Genomic DNA, 23,941 nt, shown 5'->3' on the forward strand with positions numbered 1-23,941 from the left:
GCGCTTTTATTTTTCACCAAGTTATTAATTAATTTGTAAATGTCACAGTTTCAATCTAAATATTTAATCAGAAAGCTAAATTAGCCTCAAACCAAATATTCAGCTTGCTAATATTTAGTGTGAAGCTAAATGTTTCGCTTTCTAATTAAATATTAAACTAAATATTTGGTCATTTGCCCCAAACTAAATTATTACTAACTCATACATCCTCAGCATGGCGACGGGAGGAGCGGCGCTTCAGGAAGCCTCATAAAATGTTTCTACAGCGTTTGATCAAATAAGTCACGTCATAAACAGGATTCTGCAGGTTTTATTTTGTTTTTCCAGTGAAGTTATTTCGTTGAGTTTGTGTTGAACATGGAGAAGGAAACTTCAGTCCCTTCTTTCTGCAGAGACTGGAACCAGAGCCAGATTTCTGTGGAACTTCACTCATCCATTTACGGATCATTTACCATCTGTTGGCAGGAAAAACTTAATGACAGATTTTCATTTTCACTCTTGTTCTCATTCTAACACCACATTCCACCACAACGAGAAACATTTCAACCGCAAACTATTAATCCTTCGTTGGCTCCCGGTAAACTTTGTGCTTCACTGATTCAGTTCAAACTGTGGCGAACGCGACGCAAACCGACATTCTCACCCCCAAAAATCTGATCTGTGCCACTTCCAGATGGGGAACTAACTAACTAACTAACTAACTAACTAACTAACTAACTAACTAACTAACTAACTAACTAACTAACTAACTAACTAACTAACTGATCCATCCATCCGGTTTTCCGGGTCGGGTCGTGGGGGTAGCAGCTCCAGAAGGGAGGCCCAGTCTTCCCTCTCCCAGCCGCTTCCTCCAGCTCCTCCGGGGAATCGTTCCCAGGCCAGCCGGGAGACGTAGTCCCTCCAGCGTGTCCTGGGTCTCCCCTCCTCCCGGTGGTACCTGAACACCTCACCAGGGAGGCGTCCAGGAGGCATCCTGACCAGATGCCCGAGCCTCAACTGGCTCCTCTCGATGTGGAGGAGCAGCGGCTCTGAATGACTGAGCTTCTCACCCTATCGCTAAGGGAGAGTCCAGCCACCCTGCGGAGAAAACCCATTTTGACCAGGCTCTCATCGAACTGAGAGCCTGGTCCTCATACGGACACCCTTATGCCTGAACTTGGTGTTTGTTATGACCAACCACAGAACGCCACTGGAGTTCAGATCAGGGGGCCGATCTGTCCAACCAACGTTAGCGTTGGAATCCCCCAGAACCAGGGAGTCCCCAGGACGGCACTTCCTGTCCCCCAGTAAGGACTCCAAGAAGGGTGGGTAGGATGAACGGTCGATCGGAACTAGTTACTTATCTAAGTAACTAGATAAGTAAATATTTAGTCTAAATATTTAAGTTAAATTTAAGTATTTGGTTTTGAAGAAAATATTTAGTTTGCTAATTAAATATTTACCTTCAAGCAAAGGATTAATTGTTTGCAGTTCCTGATTGTAGTAAAAGAACCAGAGTTAAAATGAAACCTCATCAGGTTTTTAACCTTCAAAGGATTAATTGTTTGCAGTTAGAATAGAATAGAATAGAATAGAATAGAATAGAATAGCATTTATTGTCATTGAACAGGATTCAACGAAATTTCTATTGCAACTCCCGTGCAAAAAGTCAAAAAATACAATATTAAATAAACAAACACACAATAATAATATATACAACTAAAATTAACTAAAGGCACTCAACCACACCAAAGAAGAAGCAGCAGGTCCAATTATGGTAAAGTGCAGATGATGTGACAGTTGAAATGTTTCTGAGCGTAGAAAAAAGCAGAGTGAAAATGAAAACCTCTCATCAGGTTTTTCTGCCAGCAGTCGGTGAATTATCTGTAACTGCTCTGAGATGAAAGAAGTTCCACAGAAATTTGGCTCTGATTCCAGCTTCTGCAGAAAGCAGAAGAAAATGTCTTTTAGGCAAAAGCTGTTCAGACAAATGAATTAAAGAGAGGATCAGTTTCAGAAGGTGAAAACATGGAAACATTAACATAAAATCAGAACCCTGACCCATTAGAGGTTCTTTGGATCCGCTGATTGGGGCAGGAAGTTCCTCCACCGTTTCAACACAATAAAATAACTTCACTGTAAAGAAGATAAAACCTTCCACAGTCCTGTTTCTGACATGAGTTAGTTTGATCAACTTTTTAAAAAGATTTTATGAGATTTGCCGAAGCTCCGCCCCTGCCGTCCATGAGGTCATCATATATGAGTCAGTAGTGACAGGTGAACAGCAGCAGAAGCTCTCGGGTTTTTGGTGTCACTGTTTGTTCTGCAGCTCCGACATGATGAAGGTAAGAGCGTCTCACCTGGGCATGATAAATTATTTAATCCATATTTAACACCTCTGATCTACTTTAAGCTACAGAAATGACAGGATTACAGAAAATATTTGGAAAGATTTGTGTTTTATAAGGACACAGTCAGAGTTCACTGTGGAAAAAAGACATTTGTTGATGAAACTCCTGTTATTCTTTGGGTGAAGGATGTTTTCTTTCTTTCTGAAGAATTATAAAATCTTAACAGATTACATAAACTCAAAACGGATCTGGGTTTTTCAGAGACAATTAGGCCACTGGTAATACAAGCTTTTAACTTAAAAAATGATTTCAGAAGGGCCTTTTTTTGTTCAGAGTAAAAAGGAACTCTATGTACAGGAGGGACGTTTCTCATTAAATTTTTTGTTACAAGCTAAAAAGCTAACATTTGATCCTGTAAGCATCATTATCTGAGGTCTGTTTGCTTTGCATTAGATAAATGATCAGGCTGGAGCCTTATTGTTCCTCTGCCGTGTTTCTGGAACAGCACAAGAACGGTTATGTCTGAACTCAAATAAAAAAAGCAGTCAAGCAACTTGACATGACACTTGTTATGTCAGTTGGGCGTACAAGGATGAAATTCACTTTTGCATTTATGACAGATGTACTCATGCATAACTGATAGTTGTTTATGACAGTTATCATTGCAACAAAGTCATTAAGATGCTTCAAATCTGGTTCACATTTTAAAGCTGAAACATTTAAGTTAGAACATTAATTTACGTTAAAAAAAAAAAGATTAGATCGATATGCAATAATTGTTGTTAAAGGGCCCAAACCTGGCATGTTCCAGGTGCATCTGTCCCACAAACAACCTAATAGGTTTGTTCACCAAATAGCCACATTTCTGCTTTTGCAGGGTTTTGAGTTGTACAGAAATCCTACAGAAAAAAACAGAAATCTAGTAAATTGTTAGCAGTAAAGTTTTTTACTGCTTCAGTTTTTTATTACTTCACTTTTGTTTTTGAGGTGACATGCCAAACTACACTTTCTTGCTAAAAATATTTAGCTGCAACAAATTTTAACATGCTGTTTTCTTCAGCAGTGAAATCTTGTGCAGTGTATTGGTTCTGTTTTCATGGAAAAAACTCGTTTCTGAAGCTCTCTCCATGGGATACTCTACAACTTTGGTTTTTGTTTTGACTTCTCTGGCAAAACTTTTGGTGAAATTATGTTTATTTATTTTGAACATGATAGAAGTATAGAATACTGCTATCATGTATTTTATACTAATTATACTGTATAGTATTTTATACAGTATAAAATAGTGTAAGACACCAATCATTCTGATGATATTGGTTCTAATTTCAAGAACTTGATTTCCTAAAATTAGGTTCTGTAGACAAAATATGGCTCCAACAGTGCTTACTGGAGCATTTAAAAGTTTAGAAATGCAGCTTTAATCATTGCCATTAGTATGTTTTGCAACAGTAAGACTTTTTTGTGAGTCTTTGATCAGTTGTACCTCATTTATCCTCTCTCACAGGAACAGAAGAGCGCTGTCTCAACATCAGAGGAGCTGGTTCTGCGAGCTCTCAAAGATCTTGGAGATCCAGAGTTTAAAGAGTTTAAATGGTATTTGCAAAAGTCAGAGGTTTTGGGGAACTTCCCAATCATCCCAAAGAGTCGGATAGATAAAGCAGACCGGACTGACACAGTGGATCAGATGCTACAGACCTACTGTGAAAGTACTCTGGAGGTGACCAAAAAGATTTTAAGGAAGCTTGAGCGTAATGACCTTTTTCAGGTTCTGGCTGGCCAAAACGGGGAACCACTGGCAGGTATGTCAATTAATCACTTCTGGTCATGAAAGATCCATCACACCACATTCAAAAATGTAAATACTGGATGTGGTTTAGGACTGACATAGATGCTAAAGTTTATTTTAGTAGCGTTCTCATTTAACAAAACATAATCTCATTTATTTTGTACGTCATTGTCTCCTTCAGAGGGCTTTGCTGACTGCCAGAGAAATCTCAAGTCCAGGCTTTTGAAAAAGCTGCAAGGTTCAGTGGAAAATCCCCAAAAGGATGAAAAATCAAAAGCTCAAGAGGAAATCTTTATAGAAATGAAATTGACAGTAAAAGAAACCAACGAATTCAGCACAGAACATGAGATCAGGCAGATTGAATCCGCATCCAGGAAAGTAGCCAAACGAGAAAATACCATCAAATATGATGACATTTTTAAAGGCCACTCTGGAACAGGTAAACCAATCAAAACTGTGATGACAACTGGAATGGCCGGCATTGGGAAAACAGTCCTAACACAGAAATTTACACAAAACTGGGCTGAAGACAAAGCCAACCAAGACTTTCACTTTACATTTCCACTCAGCTTCAGAGAGCTGAATGCTGTGAAACACAAAAAGTTCAAGTTGGTTGACCTTGTTCAAGCGTTTTTTCCTGAAACCACAGAGGTAGATATCTCCAACTCGAAGGAGTTCCGGCTCATTTTCATCCTTGATGGTCTGGATGAGAGTCGACTTCCACTGGACTTCATTGGTAACAAGAAAGTCACCGACCCCAAAGAGCCTGCGTCAGTAGACGTCCTGCTGACAAGCATCATTCAAGGAACTCTGCTTCCTTCTGCAAACATCTGGATCACCACACGTCCTACAGCTGCCAGGCAGATTCCATCCAAACATGTTGACCTGGTGACTGAAATTACAGGATTCAGTCATGCTCAGAAACTGCAGTACTTCAGGGAGAAATGTAGAGATGACAAACTGGTCAGCAAAATCATACCTTACATCAACACATCCCAAAGCCTGAAGACCTTGTGCCACATGCCAGTGTGCTGTTGGATCACTGCTACAGTACTAGAAGACCTGCTGAAGAACAGAGAAGAAGAAAGAAGAAGAAGAACTCCCAAAGAGTCTTGCTGAGCTCTACATCAAATTCTTGCTGGTCCAGTTCAGACAGAAGGCCATGACAGAGGCAAAGATACAGTGGAATCCATCATGCAAGGAAAAGATTATAACTTTAGGAAAACTGGCTTATGAGCAGTTTGCAAAAAGGAAATCTTGTATTCGATCAATCAGACCTAACAGCATCTGGTATCAATCTTAAATCGGTGTCAGTTTTCACTGGTATGTTTCCTGAGATCTTTAAGAAAGAAGGCAAGCAAGGCCATGCCATGGCGTTCTGCTTCACCCATCTGAGCGTTCAGGAGTTCCTGGCTGCTCTGTATGTTCATCTCACTTTCATGACCTCACAGATCAATCTGCTTGAAGAAGTGCAGTCAGGTTGGATGGGTATGCTAGGAAGACGCAGATTAAATCCCTACCACTCTGCTGTTGACAAAGCCTTGCAAAGTCCAAAAGGAGACCTGGACATGTTTCTACGCTTTCTAATGGGTCTTTTGCTGCCGTCCAGCCAGAGTCTGTTAAAAGGTCTGGTCAAAGAAACGGAAAACAACACCCAGGTCATCCAGGAGGCAGTCAAGTACATCAAGGAGAGGCTTGATGCCGAGCTGCCTACAGAACAGAGCATCAATCTGCTTTACTGTCTGAATGAACTGAATGACAATTCTCTCGTGGAGGAGATCCAAAGGTTCATGAGTTCAGGACGTCTTACTGTGGATAAGCTGTCCTATGCTCAGTGGTCTACCTTGGTCTTCATCTTATTGTCAGAAAAAGAAATCGACATGTTTGACCTGAAAACATACTCATCTTCAGAGGAGGCTTTTATGCGATTGCTTCCTGTGGTCAAAACTGCAAAGAGGGTTTGGTACGAGACAAATCTCTACATTTTCTTTAATCAACTGTTTAAAACAACATGTAATACTGAAGTACCATATTTCTGTCTTGCTTCCTTTTCAGTCTGAGTGCTTGTGACCTGTCACAGAGAGGTATCGAAGTTCTGTCTTCAGTTCTCAGCTCACAGAGCTCCATTCTGAAAGAGCTCGACCTGAGCTACAACAACCTGGGAGATGCAGGAGTAGGGCAGCTGGCTGTTGGACTGGAGAGCACAAACTGTTCGCTTGAAACTCTCAGGTTAGGATTAAGCTGTCTACCTGAACTGGTTATTTCATGAATACAGTATTTTGTTCGACAGCAATAACTGGTGGTCCTCTCAAGCCCCTTGTCCACTGACGGGTCTTTGACCAGCTCTTTCCCTCCACCATGGCCAGACTCATCTCCATTTGCAGAGTCAGTGTGGTTCCTCCCCGTTCACTGGAGCCATCCAGCCAGATCTAGCAGGGTACAACATGCAAGCAATTTGATTGGCAGCAGACTGCAATGGCTGACCAGTGGAATCTGTGATAAGACCATCTGCAGGCGTTTCACAGCATGCAGTGTCCAGTCACCTAATTATCTGTCTGGATAATTATTTTTCTGGACATTTTTGTTTCTGCTGGCTAAGACATTGATTTAGCAGTTTGTCTTTGAGGAAAATCTTCCGAATGTACTCCAAGCTGTTTGAGCCTGGATGGTGGGGGTTGTGATTGGCCGGCACTTTGCAGACACTCGATGTGTCATTTCTTTCTCTCTTTCTGCCTCGTCTGTTTTATTAAACAGACAAGGCAGAAATTTTGGGTTTTGCCGATTATCAGGGATTCGAATTGGGACCGAAATTATCTGGTCTTGGACCATTCTATTTTTTTATTTCTTACATTGCCTCTAACAATACCCTGAACTCCAAGTCTCAACCTTTTTCCCTCAGAGGTAAAGTTGCTTTCTCATGATATATGTGACTGGTTCTCATACTCAGGCTGAGTGGCTGCAAGTTGACCTGGAAAGGTTGTGACACTCTGGCGACAATCATCAGCTCCCAGTGTAGCCTGAGAGAGTTGGACGTGAGCAACAACGATCTGATGGATTCAGGATTGCAGAGTCTGTCTGGGGGTCTGGAGGATCCGCAGTGCCACCTGGAGACCCTCCGGTCAGCCTCAGCACCCGGATTTATTTCACTTTTACACTTGAATGTATTTAAAATGAAGACAGAGCATGCTACGAATGAAACTGTGTTGTTTGTGTGTTTTTAGAATCTCTGGCTGTCAGATTACAGAGGAAGGCTGCCATTATCTGGTCACTGCCCTGAATGTAAATCCCTCACATCTGAGAGAGCTGGACCTGAGCTACAACCATCCTGGAGACAGAGGAGTCAGTCTGCTGTCCAGCGGCGTCAAGCATAAAATGTGCAGACTAGAAACTCTCAAGTATGAAACTGAGAATAACTTTGTTTGGTATTACTTTTACAGTTTTTGCTTTTTGAATTAAAGCCGTTAAACTGATCTCACTGTGTTCATTCCTGCAGAGTGGAAAACTGTGGAGAACAGAGGATGAAGTCGGGTTTGAAGAAGTGTAAGCTGACTAGGCTCATTAATTTGACTCGTTTAATTGGAAGAAAATCTTCTCTCTGCTGCTTTGAGGCTTTTTGATGAATCACAAGATAAATATTATACATGGTTTACATGAACTTACAAAGCAATAATGATGATGAATGTTTTTTCTGCTTTTTTTAGATGCTTGTGAGATTGAATTTGACCCAAACACGGCTCACAGGAACCTGCAGCTGTCGGACGACAACAAGACGGTGACTGTGGTGAGGGAAGAGCAGCCGTATCCTGATCACCCAGAACGCTTCGACTTCTGCTGCTGGCAGGTGCTGTGCAGAAACCCGCTGACTGGCTGCAGCTACTGGGAGGTGAACAGAGAGGGACCTGTGGTCATAGCCGTGAGCTACAAACAGATCAGCAGGAAAGGACAAACGGCCGACTGCAGGTTGGGTTGGAACGACCAGTGCTGGAGTCTCGTCTGCACTGACAGGCAGTACTCCTTCTGGCACAACAAGAAGGAAACAGTTTACACAGTGCCCAACGCGTCCCTCATGTCCCGCAGTATAGGAGTTTATGTAGACGTCCCTGCTGGCATCGTGTCTTTCTACGCCATTTCCTCTACTGAATTGTCCCACCTTCACACCTTCCAGACCAGGTTCACGGCGCCGGTGTACCCGGCCTTCGGGTTTGGGTTTGGGTAGGTCCTACGGCTCCTCCGTGTCTCTGTCTGAGGCGTAGGCGCTCAGCCAGCTGATTGAAATAAGACACCGAGGATCTATTTGATTCCTTTGATTCACCAAAACAAACTAAAAAACAGTTCTGGTGTCATGTGGCGTTTTCTTTCTTTTTAATGAAACTAAACTTGTTCGGTGAGGGTTTGGTTAAAATAAAATGTTTTCTTCATTTAATCATTTTTAAAACATTGTTTGAAATTAATATTAGTCAATTGTCTCTCAAATAACGTTCAATACCTTTTCAGTTTATCTCAGTAATAAAAACAAAAGTTAGCAAAAAAACTGATGTTGGTTGTTTTTGATGGTTTCAAGCAAAGTTTTTGTTTATTTCAGGAAACTCTCTAAATGTTGTGCTCTGCTATCTTATGTCTGAATTTGTGTGATTTATTTGTTATCCAGGTTTTTATGCACTGCTTGTATGGATTTATTATGTTCTTAAATCAAAAAAGACTGGAAGGGTTTTTGACATGTTGGAGTTCAATCATTTCTATCTCTGAGCTCCACCAGGTTCGTTAAGCAGAACCCGACCAGAACCCCTCAGTGTAAATTACCTTGAGAAATAATGAGATTTGGTTCTATAAAAACAGATAGACTCCATAAAAGATATTTGATTGTGTAAATCTTCTTGGTTTAAGGTGAATAAAATTAAAAGTGGTGATGCTGATATGTTGTCTGTGTTCTGAAGATGTTACCGTTTATCAGAGTTTCATCTGGATAACACTGTAAACAAAGCACCGGTAAATAATGATAATCTTAAATATTTCAAGCTGACTTGAAATATAAAACATAAATTTAAAACATAAGAAGATACATACTGGAACCAGCACAGTATTTACTACTTGTGAATTGTAGATACAAACAGTCTACAAACATGCACAGAAATCCAAACACGCTCTGCATTCATGCTAAGTAGCCTAGCATGCCACTGAACATGCTAGGCTAGGAACAGAAAAATGTTCCTAGCCTAGCATGGAACATTTTTCACAGGAACAGAAAAATGTTGAAGTTTGTTTAAAGGCACAAGTTAAATATCTGAAAATCTCTCCAAATATTTCACTTCACTTATTAAGTGCTGGTGACATGCAGGCTAACACTAGCCTGTAGCTAAGGTAGCTAAGCTAACAGGTTCACATACTTTAGTCTACCTACCTCTCTTGAAGAAGCATTGAGTTACAAATGAACACCTTCTCTTGTCTTTCTTCTCTTTTTTGAAAACCTGGTTTCATTATTTCTGTCCTTCTTGTCTTCTACTGTCTGTTGCTAAAATCAGACCATCAATGCCTTACAGCAGAGATGATTGGGAAATATGGATGTTGGCTTTCAGGTTTGGAAGTGGTAACATTTCAGTTTTACTGTCAGAAACAAGTAAAAACAAAGATACTGTATCTTTAATTTTCTTCCTGAGATGAGCTGCACAAAATGGGTTTCATTTAATAATGCTGGCACTAAAGTGCAGCATTATCGATGCACTTTATGACTGAATGCAAGATGAGTGGATTCACTCAATTCAGCTTCCTGCTAACAATCGAACTGATGGTGGGAGATTTTGCAGCTTACAACAAGCCTGATTAGCAGTAAGGAGATTACAAGTCCAGCATAGGAAGTTAACCCGGCCTTCCAGAAATGCAGCGTTTGCTTCATGACTCAAACTGCGGCAGATCGGACTTTTCCAGAGGATGACGGCCGTCTGGTGTGAACGCAGAGCAGGAGCATAGAGATTAAATCTGCTCCTCATGGGGGAAGAGTCCCGCTTTAGGTCAGATTTCAGTGTTTCTGTTTCCTTTATTCAGTTCAGTTCCTGTTTTTATGCTAGCTGTGAATGTTGGAGGCTATCGACTGCAGATTGCTGCACAACACATTATTTAAATATTTCTGTTTGTGTCTCTTATTTTGTAAATGAAATGTCTCTAAGCTGTGATTGTCCCTTCTCTGATAAGGACAGGAACCCGTCAGCAATGGTGCTTTGTACTGAAAATGTTTCAGAGGTAAAACTTTGACCTTGTCTTTGTCTGCAGTTCCAGTGTGCTTGCTGTGTCTTTGGAGTTGTGGAGAACCTAAAATACTTCCTTAAGCTCCTTATGACACCCTGCTGGCTGCTTCAGCTGCTCCTCTGTCTTGGAGCCTTCACTCAGACAAAGGCTGCGCCGGCTCTGGACCTCTGACAGTGTTGGACCCTTGTGGACCAGAAACACAGGTTGTGTGGTGATCGGTTAATCTCACAGCAGTTTTGCAGGTTGAAGTCAAATTCTCAATAGTTGCTCTCCATCCTGGAAAGGATTACTGTTTAAATTGTATGTAGATGAAACATAAAATCTGCATTTTACCAGTGCCTTCACCTTCGCAAAGCACTGTTGACCTACATTTTAATAATATTGTTTGTAATGTACGAAACGTTTTCAGCCTTAAAGGCGTTTTGAGCTGAAAGCCTTATTCTGCTGGAATGAGGAGTTTGGAGAAAAGTTAAGAAGATGATTAATAGATCAGATTTCTTCCTGGCCAGTGGTGGATACGCTTCCATTAATTTGCTAATTGCAAAGCTAATTTTAAAACTTTAGCATTTTTGCTAACTTTGAAAACATTTACCACACTTAGCTTCCCCTAATTTAAACTCTAACATGCTAAGTTACTTGGCTGTTTTGTTAACTTTCAGTTGAATAAAACTTGACGTAGCTGTTTAAGTTTTGTTAGCAACTGTGAATAATAAGGTAGTTAGCCATTTAAATTCATGCTCTTATTTTGAAGTTCATTAAGACAATTTACACAGTAGTTCCATTTCCTCTTTTTTTCCAATAATTTTACTGTTCAGAACAAGATATAAACATAAATACAATATATGACAACATTACTGAACATGTAAATTTATAATGTCAAAACTAACTTGATGCTCGAGTTGCACTCTTTCGATGGCAGATATAATTTGAATTGAAGTTAGCGCTTTAGCATTAGCGGAACCAAGGGTTAAAGCTATTAACTTTTTAGCTAGCAGTGCCCGCCACTGGCAAAAGATATTTAGATATTTTATTCAAGAAGCAGTTGTCATGTTTGAGACGTTCATGATCAAATACCAAGTGGTTGTTCTGGTTCTGCAGCCTTGAGGCTCTTGGACTTGACCATGTTCGGTCCCTCCTGGACGTAAGTCCCTCTGAAGCAGAGGGACGACATGGCAGTCGGAAAGATTACCTTCACCAAGACTGAAAGAGAGAAGCTAGCTGAAGTCCTCTGGCTGCTCAACTGGATCTCTGTGGTGACTGGAGCCATTCTGTTTGGACTGGGCTTGTTTCTCAAAATAGAGATACAGAAATGGCAGGAAGTGATGTCAGAGCAGGGGATTCTCTATGTGCCACACATGCTCATCACCACAGGACTAGCAGCCTGTGGCATCAACTACCTCGGCAGTAAGATCTGCCTGGACTGCGCTGACACAAACAAGTTCCTACGCTGGAAGCTGGTGATGATGCCCTACATAGTTTGCACCTTCTTCTTCACTGCCTGCGTCCTGGTGGGGGCGCTCATGTGCTACAGTATTCGGAGTCAGCTGGAGGAGGCCCTGTACCTGGGCCTAAGGACCACAATGCGTTTTTACAAGGACACGGACACACCCGGCCGCTGCTACCTGAAGAAAACCCTGGATCTGTTGCAGATCCAGTTCCAATGCTGCGGGAACACCGACTACCGAGACTGGTTCCAGATTCAGTGGATCAGCAGTCGCTACCTTGACATGACCAACAGCGCTGTGGTGGAGTAAGTTTAATCAGAGCTACTGAAAGACTTTTAAAGTTCTTTAATTTTCCATTTTAACTCAGGTCAGTGTCGAGCAGGAGTGTCCTTCAAGCTTTAGTTCTCTCCCTGATTCAAGACCTGAGCTAAATCGGTCGCTAGCAGGACTCTGTGAACACTGATGTGCAGAGAAGATAGTAACTACCAGGGTGGTGAACCAGAGAGAACTAAAACATGGAGCATTCCAGCCTTTATGACTTCAGGGTTCCCTGGTGAGGGCTTCTTACAGATCTCTGAAGAACTCTTATTGCAGAATACATAGTGGTGCTAAATCTTGCTTAAAGAGTTATAATTCATTGTCCTTCATTGTTCTGACATCTCCAAGATGTCTAAAAGCCCCAAAAATCATCACATGGTGATGGAGACATGAGTCACTCCTGAAAGAGAAACGATGGGGAGCTCTGTCAGACATGGGGTTCTTGGATTGGAGATGTTGCCTGTGGTCACGATGCATCCTGAAGATCTCCCTGTGGAGGTTTTCTAGGAAAGTCCCACCAGAAATGGATTTCTGGGATCACTGGGTTGTTCCTGGCATTTTCAAAGCACTCACAATTCCTTGGGTCTAAGTTGTTTGACAAGCTGTGGCTTTTAGTGATTCTTGGAGTGGTTCAGCTCCTTCAAAGGCTCTGTCGAACTGCATCCAAAGTGTCAATTTTTGACACAGTTGTGTGACAAAAATTGCCCTAGGAATCCCTCAGAATGAGCTGGAAGAGCAGGCCTGGGTCAAACTATTTTGCACAGAGCTTTATGTAAAGTGTTGTGTGATTGGACAAAGGTTTGTGGATCAGTATCCTGATTACCAAGTGATGGTAAGAGACAGTAGGATATGCATATGAGAGACGAGGCCCTGTTTGTAAAGCAAGTCATTCAAGGTGAAGAAAGAGTAAAAACACAATGTGATCTCTTGATTTGGTCGTCAGATAAGAGACTGAAGAACAAGATCATAAACACCCCAAAGGTCAGCTGAATTCAAGTCTCGGGGTAGATTAAAGACGGAAGAACGTCTAAGTTGAGCTTTGAACGTCTGAATATGAAAACACCTATGAAGAGCAGGTTGTGGGCATGTCCCAATGGTAGGAGATCCAGAACGATTTGTAGGGACTAGAAACGCAGTTTGGGAATCACTGGGAGTTTCTCAGAATGACCTGGAGAGCTTCTGAAGAGAGAGATGTCTGGGTTTTCCTCCTGTATTTGCTACTCCATGTGACCAAATAAGTCAATGGATGGATGGAGTTATAACAATGCCGTTCTTCACTGGCAGCAGTAAATTACCACCAAAACGCTGTTTGGTATTCACCCAAGAGTCACTGGCATGATATGCCAAGAGATGTTAGACATAACAGCCAGGCTGTTTTTTCCTCTCCTGTTGCCTTCAGCAATGATTTATGACATTTTCTTTCCATAAAACTAAATGCGAGAACTCACATATCATAAAGAGTTTGACTTTGAGAATTGGTGCTTAAAAATGAATCGGTTTAAGTGAGTCTGAGTTGATTCTACGTTTCAGAATTTTCTTGATAGACCTGCATTTCTCCACATGATCGAGATGTTTGCTGAACTGTTGTGGAAATTTGTCTGCAGAGAAAGTTTTAGCGAGGATGTTTTAAAGACGGAGAACAGGCGATTCTCAGATTGAGGTCACCGGTCCACTGCAGATAAGCCTGAAAGATACTGAGATCAAAGGATTTATCAGGAGGGTTCATCTCAGGTTTACATTACTCAAAATAACCCGACTGTACTGCAGTCAAATGATCAGATGCTGTCTGGACCATGATCAGACAGCAGCTGTGTGTGAGGTCTTGATCTTCCCTCTGTAAGACCTTTCTGCAGGTCTCAGTAATTCTTCTGACGGTTGACATTTTTTGGTCAGTTTTAATCTGCCAATTTAAAACTGTCGGCTCTTCCAGATTGTTTGCTTTTTAAGACAATGACTTTTTGAATCCAAAGAATCAGCCAGTTTGTGGCTCCTATATCATTCGGAGGTGGTTTTGAGATGAAGTCTATATATGGTAGATCTTAGTTTTCTGCCAATCAGTCAAATTGTTTTTTAACAAACTGGATCCATACAGTGAAAGCTCCGCATTTGTGGACTGTAGGAATCACAACCTTCGGTGAAAAGCTAAAACCTTGAGATCTCCTCTGAAAATGCTTCTAATCTGATGGTTCAAACACCAAACAGCTCGCCGGGTCGTTGACTTCCAACACAGTTCCAGTCTGGGATTCCTCTCTTTGAGCTCAATCAGCAAACAGAAGATGGACTTGTGAACAATTATGTAGAGAATAATAGTCTGCCTATGCTGGGTTGTAGTTTAGCAATGGCAGCAGAGAAAGTGAACGAAGTCACTCAGTCCGTGTTGATCATGCTACCAGATGTTGATCAATTAAAGTCAGAGCAAAAGGAAAACTTCAGAGCTTTTAAGATGTCGTTCAGTTCAGCATTTCTCTATTCGCAGTGGGAGATAGTTGTTCATGAACACCCAATTTCTGATCTTCATGGCGTAGATCACCGATGTCAGCCAAACATCAGCAGTTTGGTGAAATCAGATCGAATCGTTTTAAACTTCAGCAGAGTCAGCGCCGCCAGCAAGCAATCGTTCCTCAATGGTCGAAGGTCCAGTAAAGCTTGGAGCAGTGGGCTGGTTTCTGTCAGATCCCAACTCGTTAGTTATCTGAGGTTCCCCTGGTTCTGATTTTAAATGGTTTTCTTTAGTTTGAAACAACAGAGAAACAGTGAAAATGTTTATGCTTCAACCCCAGACGGCATATTTGGAAGATGACAGAGAAAACGACTGTAGTGCAGTGATGCTTCTGTGTTTTCTGCAGCCGTGTGCGCAGCAACGTGGAGGGGAAGTACCTGATGGACAGCGTTCCTTTCAGCTGCTGCAGCACGCTGTCGTCCCGACCCTGCATCCAGCACAACCTGAGCAACCCCGGAGCGCACGCGCACTACGACCAGCGGAGCCAGCAGCTGAACCTGTGGAGGCGAGGCTGCCAGCAGGCCCTGCTGGACCACTACACCGGCATCATGCAGTCCATCGGCCTCACCGTGCTGCTCATCTGGCTCTTCGAGGTAAGCTGCGCTGCCATCTAAACCGAACAGCAGAGACCTTCTCACTCTAAAGCGTAGCCGCTTTTCTCCACTAGCTGCTGGTTCTGACTGGAGTCCGGTACCTGCAGACGGCCATGGAGAACGTCATCCGGCTCGGGGATCCGGAGTCGGAGTCAGAGGGCTGGATCCTGGAGAACAGCCTGGCGGAAACAGCCTGCTACAACTTCAGCATCATCAAGAGCCTGGGGAAGTGCTACCAGGTGGACGACGACCCGAACATCAACGTCCCGACGGCGGCGGCCGACCGGGAGGTTCCGACCCCGGTCAACGTGACCTGCTGACCTCCTGACACGCTCTGACCTGGAGAAGTCCATCGATACGTTCTGCCTTCAGAAACAGACGAAGTTTTGCCATCACAAAAAACTGCAGCAAAACACAAAAACGTTTTATAAAGATTTTAGGTTTTTGTACGCTTCTAAAAATCAACAACAGACTTGAAAATGTTCTGAAACTAAATACAGACGGTGCTAAAGCAGAAACAAATATCCAAGGCTTGAATCCAGTCCAATCCTTCCTGCCGGGACTCTGTCCTCCAGAAACCTGACTGGAGATTTTAAACGTCCTGCTTGTGTCTCTGTTTCCAGAGACGGACAGAAAGGGTCGGGGACGAGGAACCGTTAGTGACGTTACAGTCAAAAGGTAACAGCAATAATTTGGGTTATTTTGGAAAAACAAAGAATGTTCATTTTTCACCATATTATTCATTAGTTTATAAGTGTCACAGTCTCTGCGAGCTAAATATTTAGCATTATGACTAAACATTTAGCTCACTCAGGGCTACATATTCAGTTAACCAACTAACTGTTGGTTACTTAACTTGGACCGAAGTATTTAGCTGGTTAACTAAAATTTAGCTTGATGGCTCAATATTTATCTAGTTCAAACATGAACGTTTAGCTAACCAACTAAATATTTACACTGGAACTCTGTAAATATGTAATTAGCAAGCTATATATTTAGTTTACTAATTACATATTTAGTTCAAAGTTAATTTTATATTAATAAGATGGTGAAAATTTGAACTTGAAATATTAACTCCCATTTTTGTTTCTAATACTAGATAAGCTACATTTTCATTGTAAACTTACAAACATTTTCAGGTTGACATCGGCCCATAAAAACGGGTCATTGTCCAGGTTCTTACATTTTGCTGCCAGAGGGGGCGCTGAGTGCTGCTGGTTTTTCTCCGTTACCATAAAGCAACAAACTTCAGAAAAATCTTTACATAACATTTGGTCCAACTATCATGTCCTTCAGAACCAAGAGTCAAAACATGGTACTCAAAAATATAATTTTTTATTTACCATTAAATGTTTATAATTTATTTACTTTGACAGCAAAATGAAGCCAAAGTCAAATTCCTGTTTGGTGAACAAAAATTACAGGAAGAATTTTAGACTGAAATCTTGATGCCTTCCTCTTGCTGCTGCATTCTTAGCTTTACTCTGTTTTCAAATCGTTTCTGTTAGCTGGAGCTGCTACAGCGTCTCGTTTTAAATCACTTTTCATTAGTTCTGTCCTTCAGATAACTGCTGCATGTGCTTCATTCCTCAATAAACATCACGTCTTTCATTCTGTTTCTTCATTAATTATGTTCAAAATAATGTTGTAAATTTATCTGATGACATCAAATGTTTTGTTCCACCTTATTGTTTAAAGATAATAACATTGATTTCAACATCAAAACAAGAAAATTGGACAATTGACATTCTGCTGTGGAAACTCAATGAAATAATTCAGATTATTTCTGCTTTTTCTTGCTGTGTGAGTTTCACAGAATAATAATTCATTTTGAAGCCTGATAATAATCATCACAACTCAGACACATGAAGGCAGCAGCTTCAGAGAAAGCTAGCGCCCCGCTGGAGGAAGAGGAAACTGCATCGCCTCGACTCAACAAAGCAGAGACAAAAACCATTTTAAAAAGGAGAAAATCATTTCAGTGCATCAAATTAACTAATGATAGCTCTTTCCCAGTAACTATATTATTACCTTTAGTAGTAATATCAGGACGCATGCAGAATTGGTTGGTGGAGATGAGAAAAAATACAAAAATAAAAGCATCAACTCCAATAAATTTTTAAATGATCAATTTAACTTTTTTGCTGTTTTTACAAAAATTAATCAGTTTTTTAATCATTCTTATGCAAGTTAAAATAATTAATTGCAATGTTTTCTTCCTCAGCTTTCTGATTAGCTGCCAGTCGAATTCAAACTGTTTTGTTGCTCAAACTAATGTAGAAAACATGAAATGGAAACAATTTGGAGCCAGAAACCTAAAAGCTGGTGACATTTAAATACATTTTAAATCAATTTAATGTCTTAACAAAATACAATATTACATGATTTATAATCCAAAGTGGGGAAATTTATTATCAGGTAGTATAACATAAAAATGAGTTTAATAAAGTCATAATATAAAATCTGGTAATTAAATTTTCCACCACAGAACTCCTGGCTGACTAAAACCAGGTTTGTGGCCACATTGATGCTAAACTAAAGTAAACATGACTGTAAAACATTGATTATTAAAAACTGGCTGGATGTTTTGTTTTTATAAATCCAAATGAGAAAACAAAAATGTGAAAAATTTGATTTTCGCATATTAATCCCCTGCAGAAGCTGGAGCCCAGCCGATCAGAGTAAGTGAGAATTAAGCTCAAGTAGAGACACTTCAACTTATTTTCACACAAGGTAAAAAATATCCATCCAAGAAATTACACCAGTAAAAAAGTATTTGGTAAAATGTCTACTGAACAAATGATCAATTTAAAAGTTACACAATCAGACAGAACAAAATATAAAGTTATGCCAAACTTTTGTATCTCTAGGACTAAAATGACAATAATTCATATGAATAACAAAAAAACAACAAAATCAGACCAAATATTTTTTTTCCAAATCAGTTTCTTTTGGTAAAATCTTATAAAACTTTAACAGAAACTGCAGATGTGAGTCTGTCTGATGGGTTTTTGGTTAAAACATTTTTGTTTTTCATTCAGGGAAGAAAATTCAGAGATTTTACTCAAGTAAAAGTAAAACGTACAGCATATTAAAAAATACTCCTAAAAGAACAGTTTTTAATTTAAAAAAGTTACTCAAGTAAAAATGTAACTGAGTAAAAGTCAGCAGCTGCAGTCGACGTTAAATGATGACTTTTCTTTGCTGAACATTAAACGCTGCAGGTTTTCTGATGCTTTATGGTTCGTTTCTGGTTCTTTGGATGCAAAAGCAGCTGCAGGCGGTTTGTTGGTTTTAACCTGGAAGAAATCCAGCTGTCCGCTAGGGGGCGCCGCAGATCAGCCGGTTCTCTCTCTGGGCAGAGAAGTTGCTCTGCCTCATGTTTTCACAGTCAGGTTATTTGTAAAGCAGTGGCGGAGCGAGACATGCTCAGCCAATCACAGGCCTCTCTCAGGGAGCCGGTTCTCTCCTCCTTTGATCCTCCTCGTCTTTCATTGCTCATTTTGTTTCTCCTTCTCGTCTCTCTGACGTTTCAAACGTCATTTTCTTCTTCATCCTCGATTCTTTGACCTTCAGGGATTCCTGAACACGACTCGCTCCATTCTCCTCCTCTCTCTCCTGATGCGCCTGCTGTTATGTAATCCTCAGCCAATCACATTCATTCAGTGTGACGTCACAGAATGGAGGCCGGGGCGGGGCATCCATCAACTACAACGTTCTTTGCTGATTTGTGCATGTTTGAGCTGGTTGGTCGCCACGGTGTTGGGGATTAGATGACCTCAGGTTTCGACCGCGGTCACTTCCTCGTCGTGTCCCACAATGCACCTGTGACAAGGTGTTACATAACAGCAACAGAGCGGGAGGCTCAACCAATGGGAGCGGACAAAGTCATGCAAGGACAGATTCCCTCATGCAGACTAGAGCTGTGAGAACCATTAGCTCCACCAGTGGGACCAGTCTGATCAATCACAGCATCGACGAGCATCACCAGCTCTGGTCCAGAGGTCATGACCTCAGACCTAGAAACAGGAAGTGTCTCCTCTCACTTCTGCAAAGGGAAGGAAACAGATCGAGCTCCGAAGGTCAAACGCCTGGAAGAGAAAAAGCTCAGCAGCAGTTCTGGACTTCCTGTTTCAGACAGTTCCCAGAACTGTCTGAAACAGGAAGTTTCAGACAGTTCTGGGAACTGGAGAGGCTCCAGTTCAAACTGGTTCTTCATCTGGAGCTCCTTGTGTTTTCAAACCCTCTAAATACAGTCATCGATCGCTTCATAGTGGTTCATATCAACAAGATGGCCGCCTGACGGCGATGTGTGGGGCTGAAGCTCTGGAGGCCATCGGAGGACAGGAAGAGAAACTGAACTGTAAAGCAGTTCCATCTTTATGTTTCAGTGCAAATTGAGTCATAATTGTGTTTTAATTCTGTAATATTTGGCCTAAAAGGCCTCAGTGCTGCCCTCTTTGAGGTGAATGCTGGTATTGCAGTTGAATTTTCCTATTGGTTCCAACAGTTCTTCATCATCCAGTCACTTAACTGAAAAATGTGTAGATTCATTGACATTTAGAAAAAACAAAAAACTTCAAGATTTGTTTCTAGACACTTTTTGAAAATATGTCACAAGAAAGCAGGTCATCACTTTTACTTTCTCCTCACATCCAACACCTGGCCACGCCCCTCCGTGTATCTTGGCTCCGCCCACTTTGTTGAACATTTAAAAAATTGCCAGGACTAATGAGACCAGGCAAAGTTTCCACGTCTGTCATTTCTGCTTTTATGAACCTGTGTGAACTGCAGCCTCGGCTTCCTGTTGCAGCAGGATAATCACAACTGGGTGTGTATGGAAAATCAATCCTGTTGGTTCCCAAACCGTACTGGTATCAATACGTCCGGCTGCATGGAAACCAGTCTGAACCTTCAAAACCAAGGTCAGAGTCAGGGTGTGAGAGCGGTTATTTTTAGGCATCGATGACCTCCTCTCTACCAGCTGGTCGTCATGGAGACGAGACTCAAAAGTGCGGCCTGAGCGTAGCAGGAGGCGACGCTGAAGGACGGAGGATGAAGAGCAGAAGGAAAGCTGAAGGTGTTCAGATCAGCTGATCAGTAATCTGCTGCTCCGTGTGTGTGAGTGTCTGTGTGTGTTAGAGTGTTAGAGTGTGTGTGTGTGTGTGTGCATGTGTGTGTGTGAGTGTCTGTGTGTGTGTGTGTGTGTCTGTGTGTGAGTGTCTGTGTGTGTGAGTGTCTGTGTGTGTGTGTGTGTGTGAGTGTCTGTGTGTGTGAGTGTCTGTGTGTGTGTGTGTGTGTGTGTGTGTGTGTGTGTGTGTCTGTGTGTGTGTGTGTGTGTCTGTGTGTGTGTGTGTGTGGATTATCTCATTAGCTGTGTTAACCAGCAGCTGCTTCAGCCTCGTGAACCTGAGGAAGTTTCTCCTCAGTGAAAACAGAGCTGAGATCGGTTCTGCAGGCTGAAGACATGAACGTTGATTCGACCCAAATGCTACAATCAGATCATATTTCTAAGTATTTATGTTTTTCTAATTATAAAATTACAGTTAAATCTTAAGAAAAATGTCATTTAACTGAATTACATTTTCTTTCCTTCTTTTCTGCTTATTGTTGGCAGAATATCATAAGACTTTATTGTTTTAGATCATTGCAGAATGTAAATGTTCTGCCTGCTTATTCCAAGTTACATAAAACTACCGTGGATTATAACTAATGAATAAATAGATTTAAATACAGATTTACAGTTCATGCAACTTCACAAGGCTGAGAAAAGTTTAGTTGTAAACTGTAAATTTTAGTGATTTAATATTTTACATTGAAAATGTGAAAGCCTCATTCACTCTGCATTATTATTATTATTATTATTATTATTATTATTATTAATGATAATAACAACAATAGTAGTAATGTGGAGGGACTGAACACACTTCCTGTTCTCAGGTTTTCGGGGTTTAAATGAATGAATCGTTTGTTCACAAAACAAATTTAGGAAATTGATCAAATCAAGTAAAAATAAAGTGATCAAACGTTGGGTCAGCTCTGATTAAGCTACATTAAGACGTAGGATTTTAAAACATCAGATGTTTATCTGCCGTTATGCTGTAATAACTGTGATGTAACAGCAGATTAAACATCCTTGGTTTGTCTCTTTAAATAGAAACGGATCGTCTCCTGGTGAACAGCTCGCTGATCAGTCCCTTCCTCCGTCTTTCACCTCGTTGCTGAACAAAGCGGTCATGGTGGCTGACCACCGGTTGCCTGGTAACCGGGCTCTGAGGGTCGGCGCTCAGATGGACGAGGCGACAGCGAACGCTGCATCTGCTGACAGCCGCTGTTCAAAAGCTGCCAGCTGCCTTTGTTCACATGCATAAAAACTTTACTCAGCATGCAGGACCACGACCGGAGCGGCCGCACCGGCTGAATGAGGCCGTGATGTCATCAGCGCCGAGCGCAGCAGACAGGAAACGCCTCCATGTTCAGACAGCTTTCCTTCTGCCACGTCCTCAGCCGGACTCACAGATATTAAACCAGGAGGAATCGGAGGAGTTTGGGCCCACATCCGACCCAACAGAACTTGAACTAGTACTTCACACACCACAGAAAAACTGATGAAAAATATCAAAGTTTTGGTGGAAATTAAACCTTCCTGATAGAAGCTGGAGCCACTTCCTGTTTGGCAGCGAAGAACTGAAAAAAAACCCAGAGTTTTGAAGAAGTCATTTCTAATTATTATCTGTTATATGATTTATAAGATGTCATCCTACTGAGATGGTTTTGTTTAGCAAAGATCCTCCGATGCAGTTTGGATTAAATCAGATTATGCATGTTTGATTTAAAACCAGCGACACGTAGAAATTCACCACCAACACAATCCAGAGTACGACGAAATATCAACTTATGAGTGAAAGTCATTGGCAGGCGCTGCAGAAGGAATTAGGCCACCAAACATCTGAATAAAAATCCTTTGGTGCATAGTCAAAGTTTCTGGATTGGCCACGCCCCTTTAGCTTGCACAAAAACATCTGAATTTTGGTAACTTTACTTTCCTGACGTCTTATCAGCAAAAGCACCAATTTTCAAGCAGATCAATCAAAAACAAACTGCCAAAATGTGACTAAAATTTTAAGTTTAATTCAAAATGGCCGACTTCCTGTCTGTTGTAGCGCGTTGGTGCAGATTTTTCTGCAGTTCTTGAGAAGTACTACAGATTTAGCAAATTTACTTCCTAAATGATAAACAAAGTGGTTTTTAACAGATATTTAGAAATCTTTAATGACTGATTTTTTGTATCTGTTAAAGCCTCTAATGATCCAGTTAGATTGACTGATCAGATACTGAATGTTATCAATAAGGTTATCAATAATAACATTCAGATTAAACTGGTTTCTGTGTTTTCTCCTGTAAGACGGACTGGCCCTTTAATTCTCCCTCCCATGTTCTCCTCAGCGTTGTGTTCACTGACTCACCTGTTTGTTGACATCCACGGCCAATGAGAGCAGGCGGAGGCTGACGGAGGCTGTGATTGGCTGCTGCTGGCAGGAGTGTGAGCTCACAGGTGGCGCGGCGCGGTCAGGTGACCACGGCGTGAAAAAAGCGTCTCTCTGAGCTCCATCATGAATAAATGACATCAGAGGCAGGGGGGGGGTCTGCAGCCGTCTGCATGCTGATGGAGCGTGGGGGAGGGGCGGGGAGGACGGAGACAGGTGGGGGAGGGTTGAGGAGGACGGAGACAGGTGGGGGAGGGGCGGGGATCTGGTTTATATTCAGCTCTCAACGCCGGCGGCGGCTGCTGGATGGAAACAGGAAGATACCGACAGATTTCCTGAACGTGCATTTGGTGAGATTAGACAGATACTTTCCTGAAAGCTGATCTGCCTCCATCTGGTCTGAGAAACTCCTGGCTCCCCGCTGTGACCAGGTGTCATGGCGACCACGCCCGTCCACCTGCCGAAGGTCAATCAGAAAATTTACATCATCGATTTGCTGAACCTGGATGGAGAGAAACTGATTCAACAGAGGAAGAAACATCAAGCAGAGGCGAACTCAGCTCAAACGAGGCCCTGGGCAGCACTGCTTTATGGGCTCCATAAAAAAACAGAAAAATATTTCAGGAATAAAGTTATAATATTTCCAGAAAAAAAGTGGCAAAATTATGAGAAAAAGTCATTTTTGTAAGAAAAAACTTTGGTGGAGTTATTAAGATGTAAGCTCAGTCCGTCTGATTCTTTCTCCTCATGTTGTTTAAATCCCTGCCACTGATATTTACTTTATAAAACCAAGAAACTATAACTTCACAAGTTGTTCAGAATCACTTGCTTTAATTATTTTTTATGAGTTTATTTTTTATTTTACCTAATTTGACCTCAAATGAAGACGACTTTATTCTCACATTATTACAACCTTCCTGTTGTACAACTTTATTAAGGTAATTTGAAATATTGCAAACATGACTTAAAGGAGCTAACTGATAAAAAACAGAGTTGTTAACTCTTCAAAATAAAGCTCATGCACTCTGAAATAAAAGCCTCGTGTTTTCATAAATTATTGCAAACTGATATTCTAAATGTTTTTTTAAATAAAAGTTTAGCTTTTTCATGGTTCATTGTGCAGAAATCACTGAACAGATATTTTATTGTACGCACTAATAAATTGTTAATAGCTTTAGAGTTGATGTGTTATGCATGCAGGTCTGATCCAGTCCACTTGGCCCAAAGCAGATTTACTCTCAC

The 23,941-nt window shown here is 41.3% G+C and overlaps 1 protein-coding gene and 1 pseudogene across 1 annotated transcript; both read left to right on the plus strand.

Annotated features, from left to right (window-relative positions):
- The first annotated feature begins 2,301 nt into the window (after window positions 1-2,301).
- LOC129353610 (NACHT, LRR and PYD domains-containing protein 12-like) lies at window positions 2,302-9,041 on the plus strand (annotated as a pseudogene).
- Window positions 9,042-9,911: 870 nt separating this feature from the next.
- LOC129353621 (photoreceptor outer segment membrane glycoprotein 2-like) lies at window positions 9,912-16,823 on the plus strand. The gene is made up of 4 exons (XM_055022979.1): window positions 9,912-10,121; window positions 10,381-12,106; window positions 14,966-15,212; window positions 15,287-16,823. The coding sequence occupies exons 2-4, from the start codon at window positions 11,526-11,528 to the stop codon at window positions 15,530-15,532; spliced, it is 1,074 nt and encodes a 357-aa protein (XP_054878954.1). The 5' UTR covers window positions 9,912-10,121; window positions 10,381-11,525; the 3' UTR covers window positions 15,533-16,823.
- The last annotated feature ends 7,118 nt before the right edge of the window (window positions 16,824-23,941 follow it).

The sequence above is a fragment of the Poeciliopsis prolifica genome, unplaced genomic scaffold (assembly GCF_027474105.1).
Source record: "Poeciliopsis prolifica strain line A6 unplaced genomic scaffold, Auburn_PproV2 SCAFFOLD094, whole genome shotgun sequence".
Taxonomy (NCBI): domain Eukaryota; kingdom Metazoa; phylum Chordata; class Actinopteri; order Cyprinodontiformes; family Poeciliidae; genus Poeciliopsis; species Poeciliopsis prolifica.

Bases quoted from the DNA above. Each gene is read 5' to 3' on its own strand.
- LOC129353621 (XM_055022979.1), top strand. From the start codon at position 11,526: ATGGCAGTCGGAAAGATTACCTTCACCAAGACTGAAAGAGAGAAGCTA. The intron at 12,107-14,965 runs GTAAGTTTAATC...TGTTTTCTGCAG, and splicing joins ACCAACAGCGCTGTGGTGGA to CCGTGTGCGCAGCAACGTGG. The intron at 15,213-15,286 runs GTAAGCTGCGCT...TTTCTCCACTAG, and splicing joins TGCTCATCTGGCTCTTCGAG to CTGCTGGTTCTGACTGGAGT.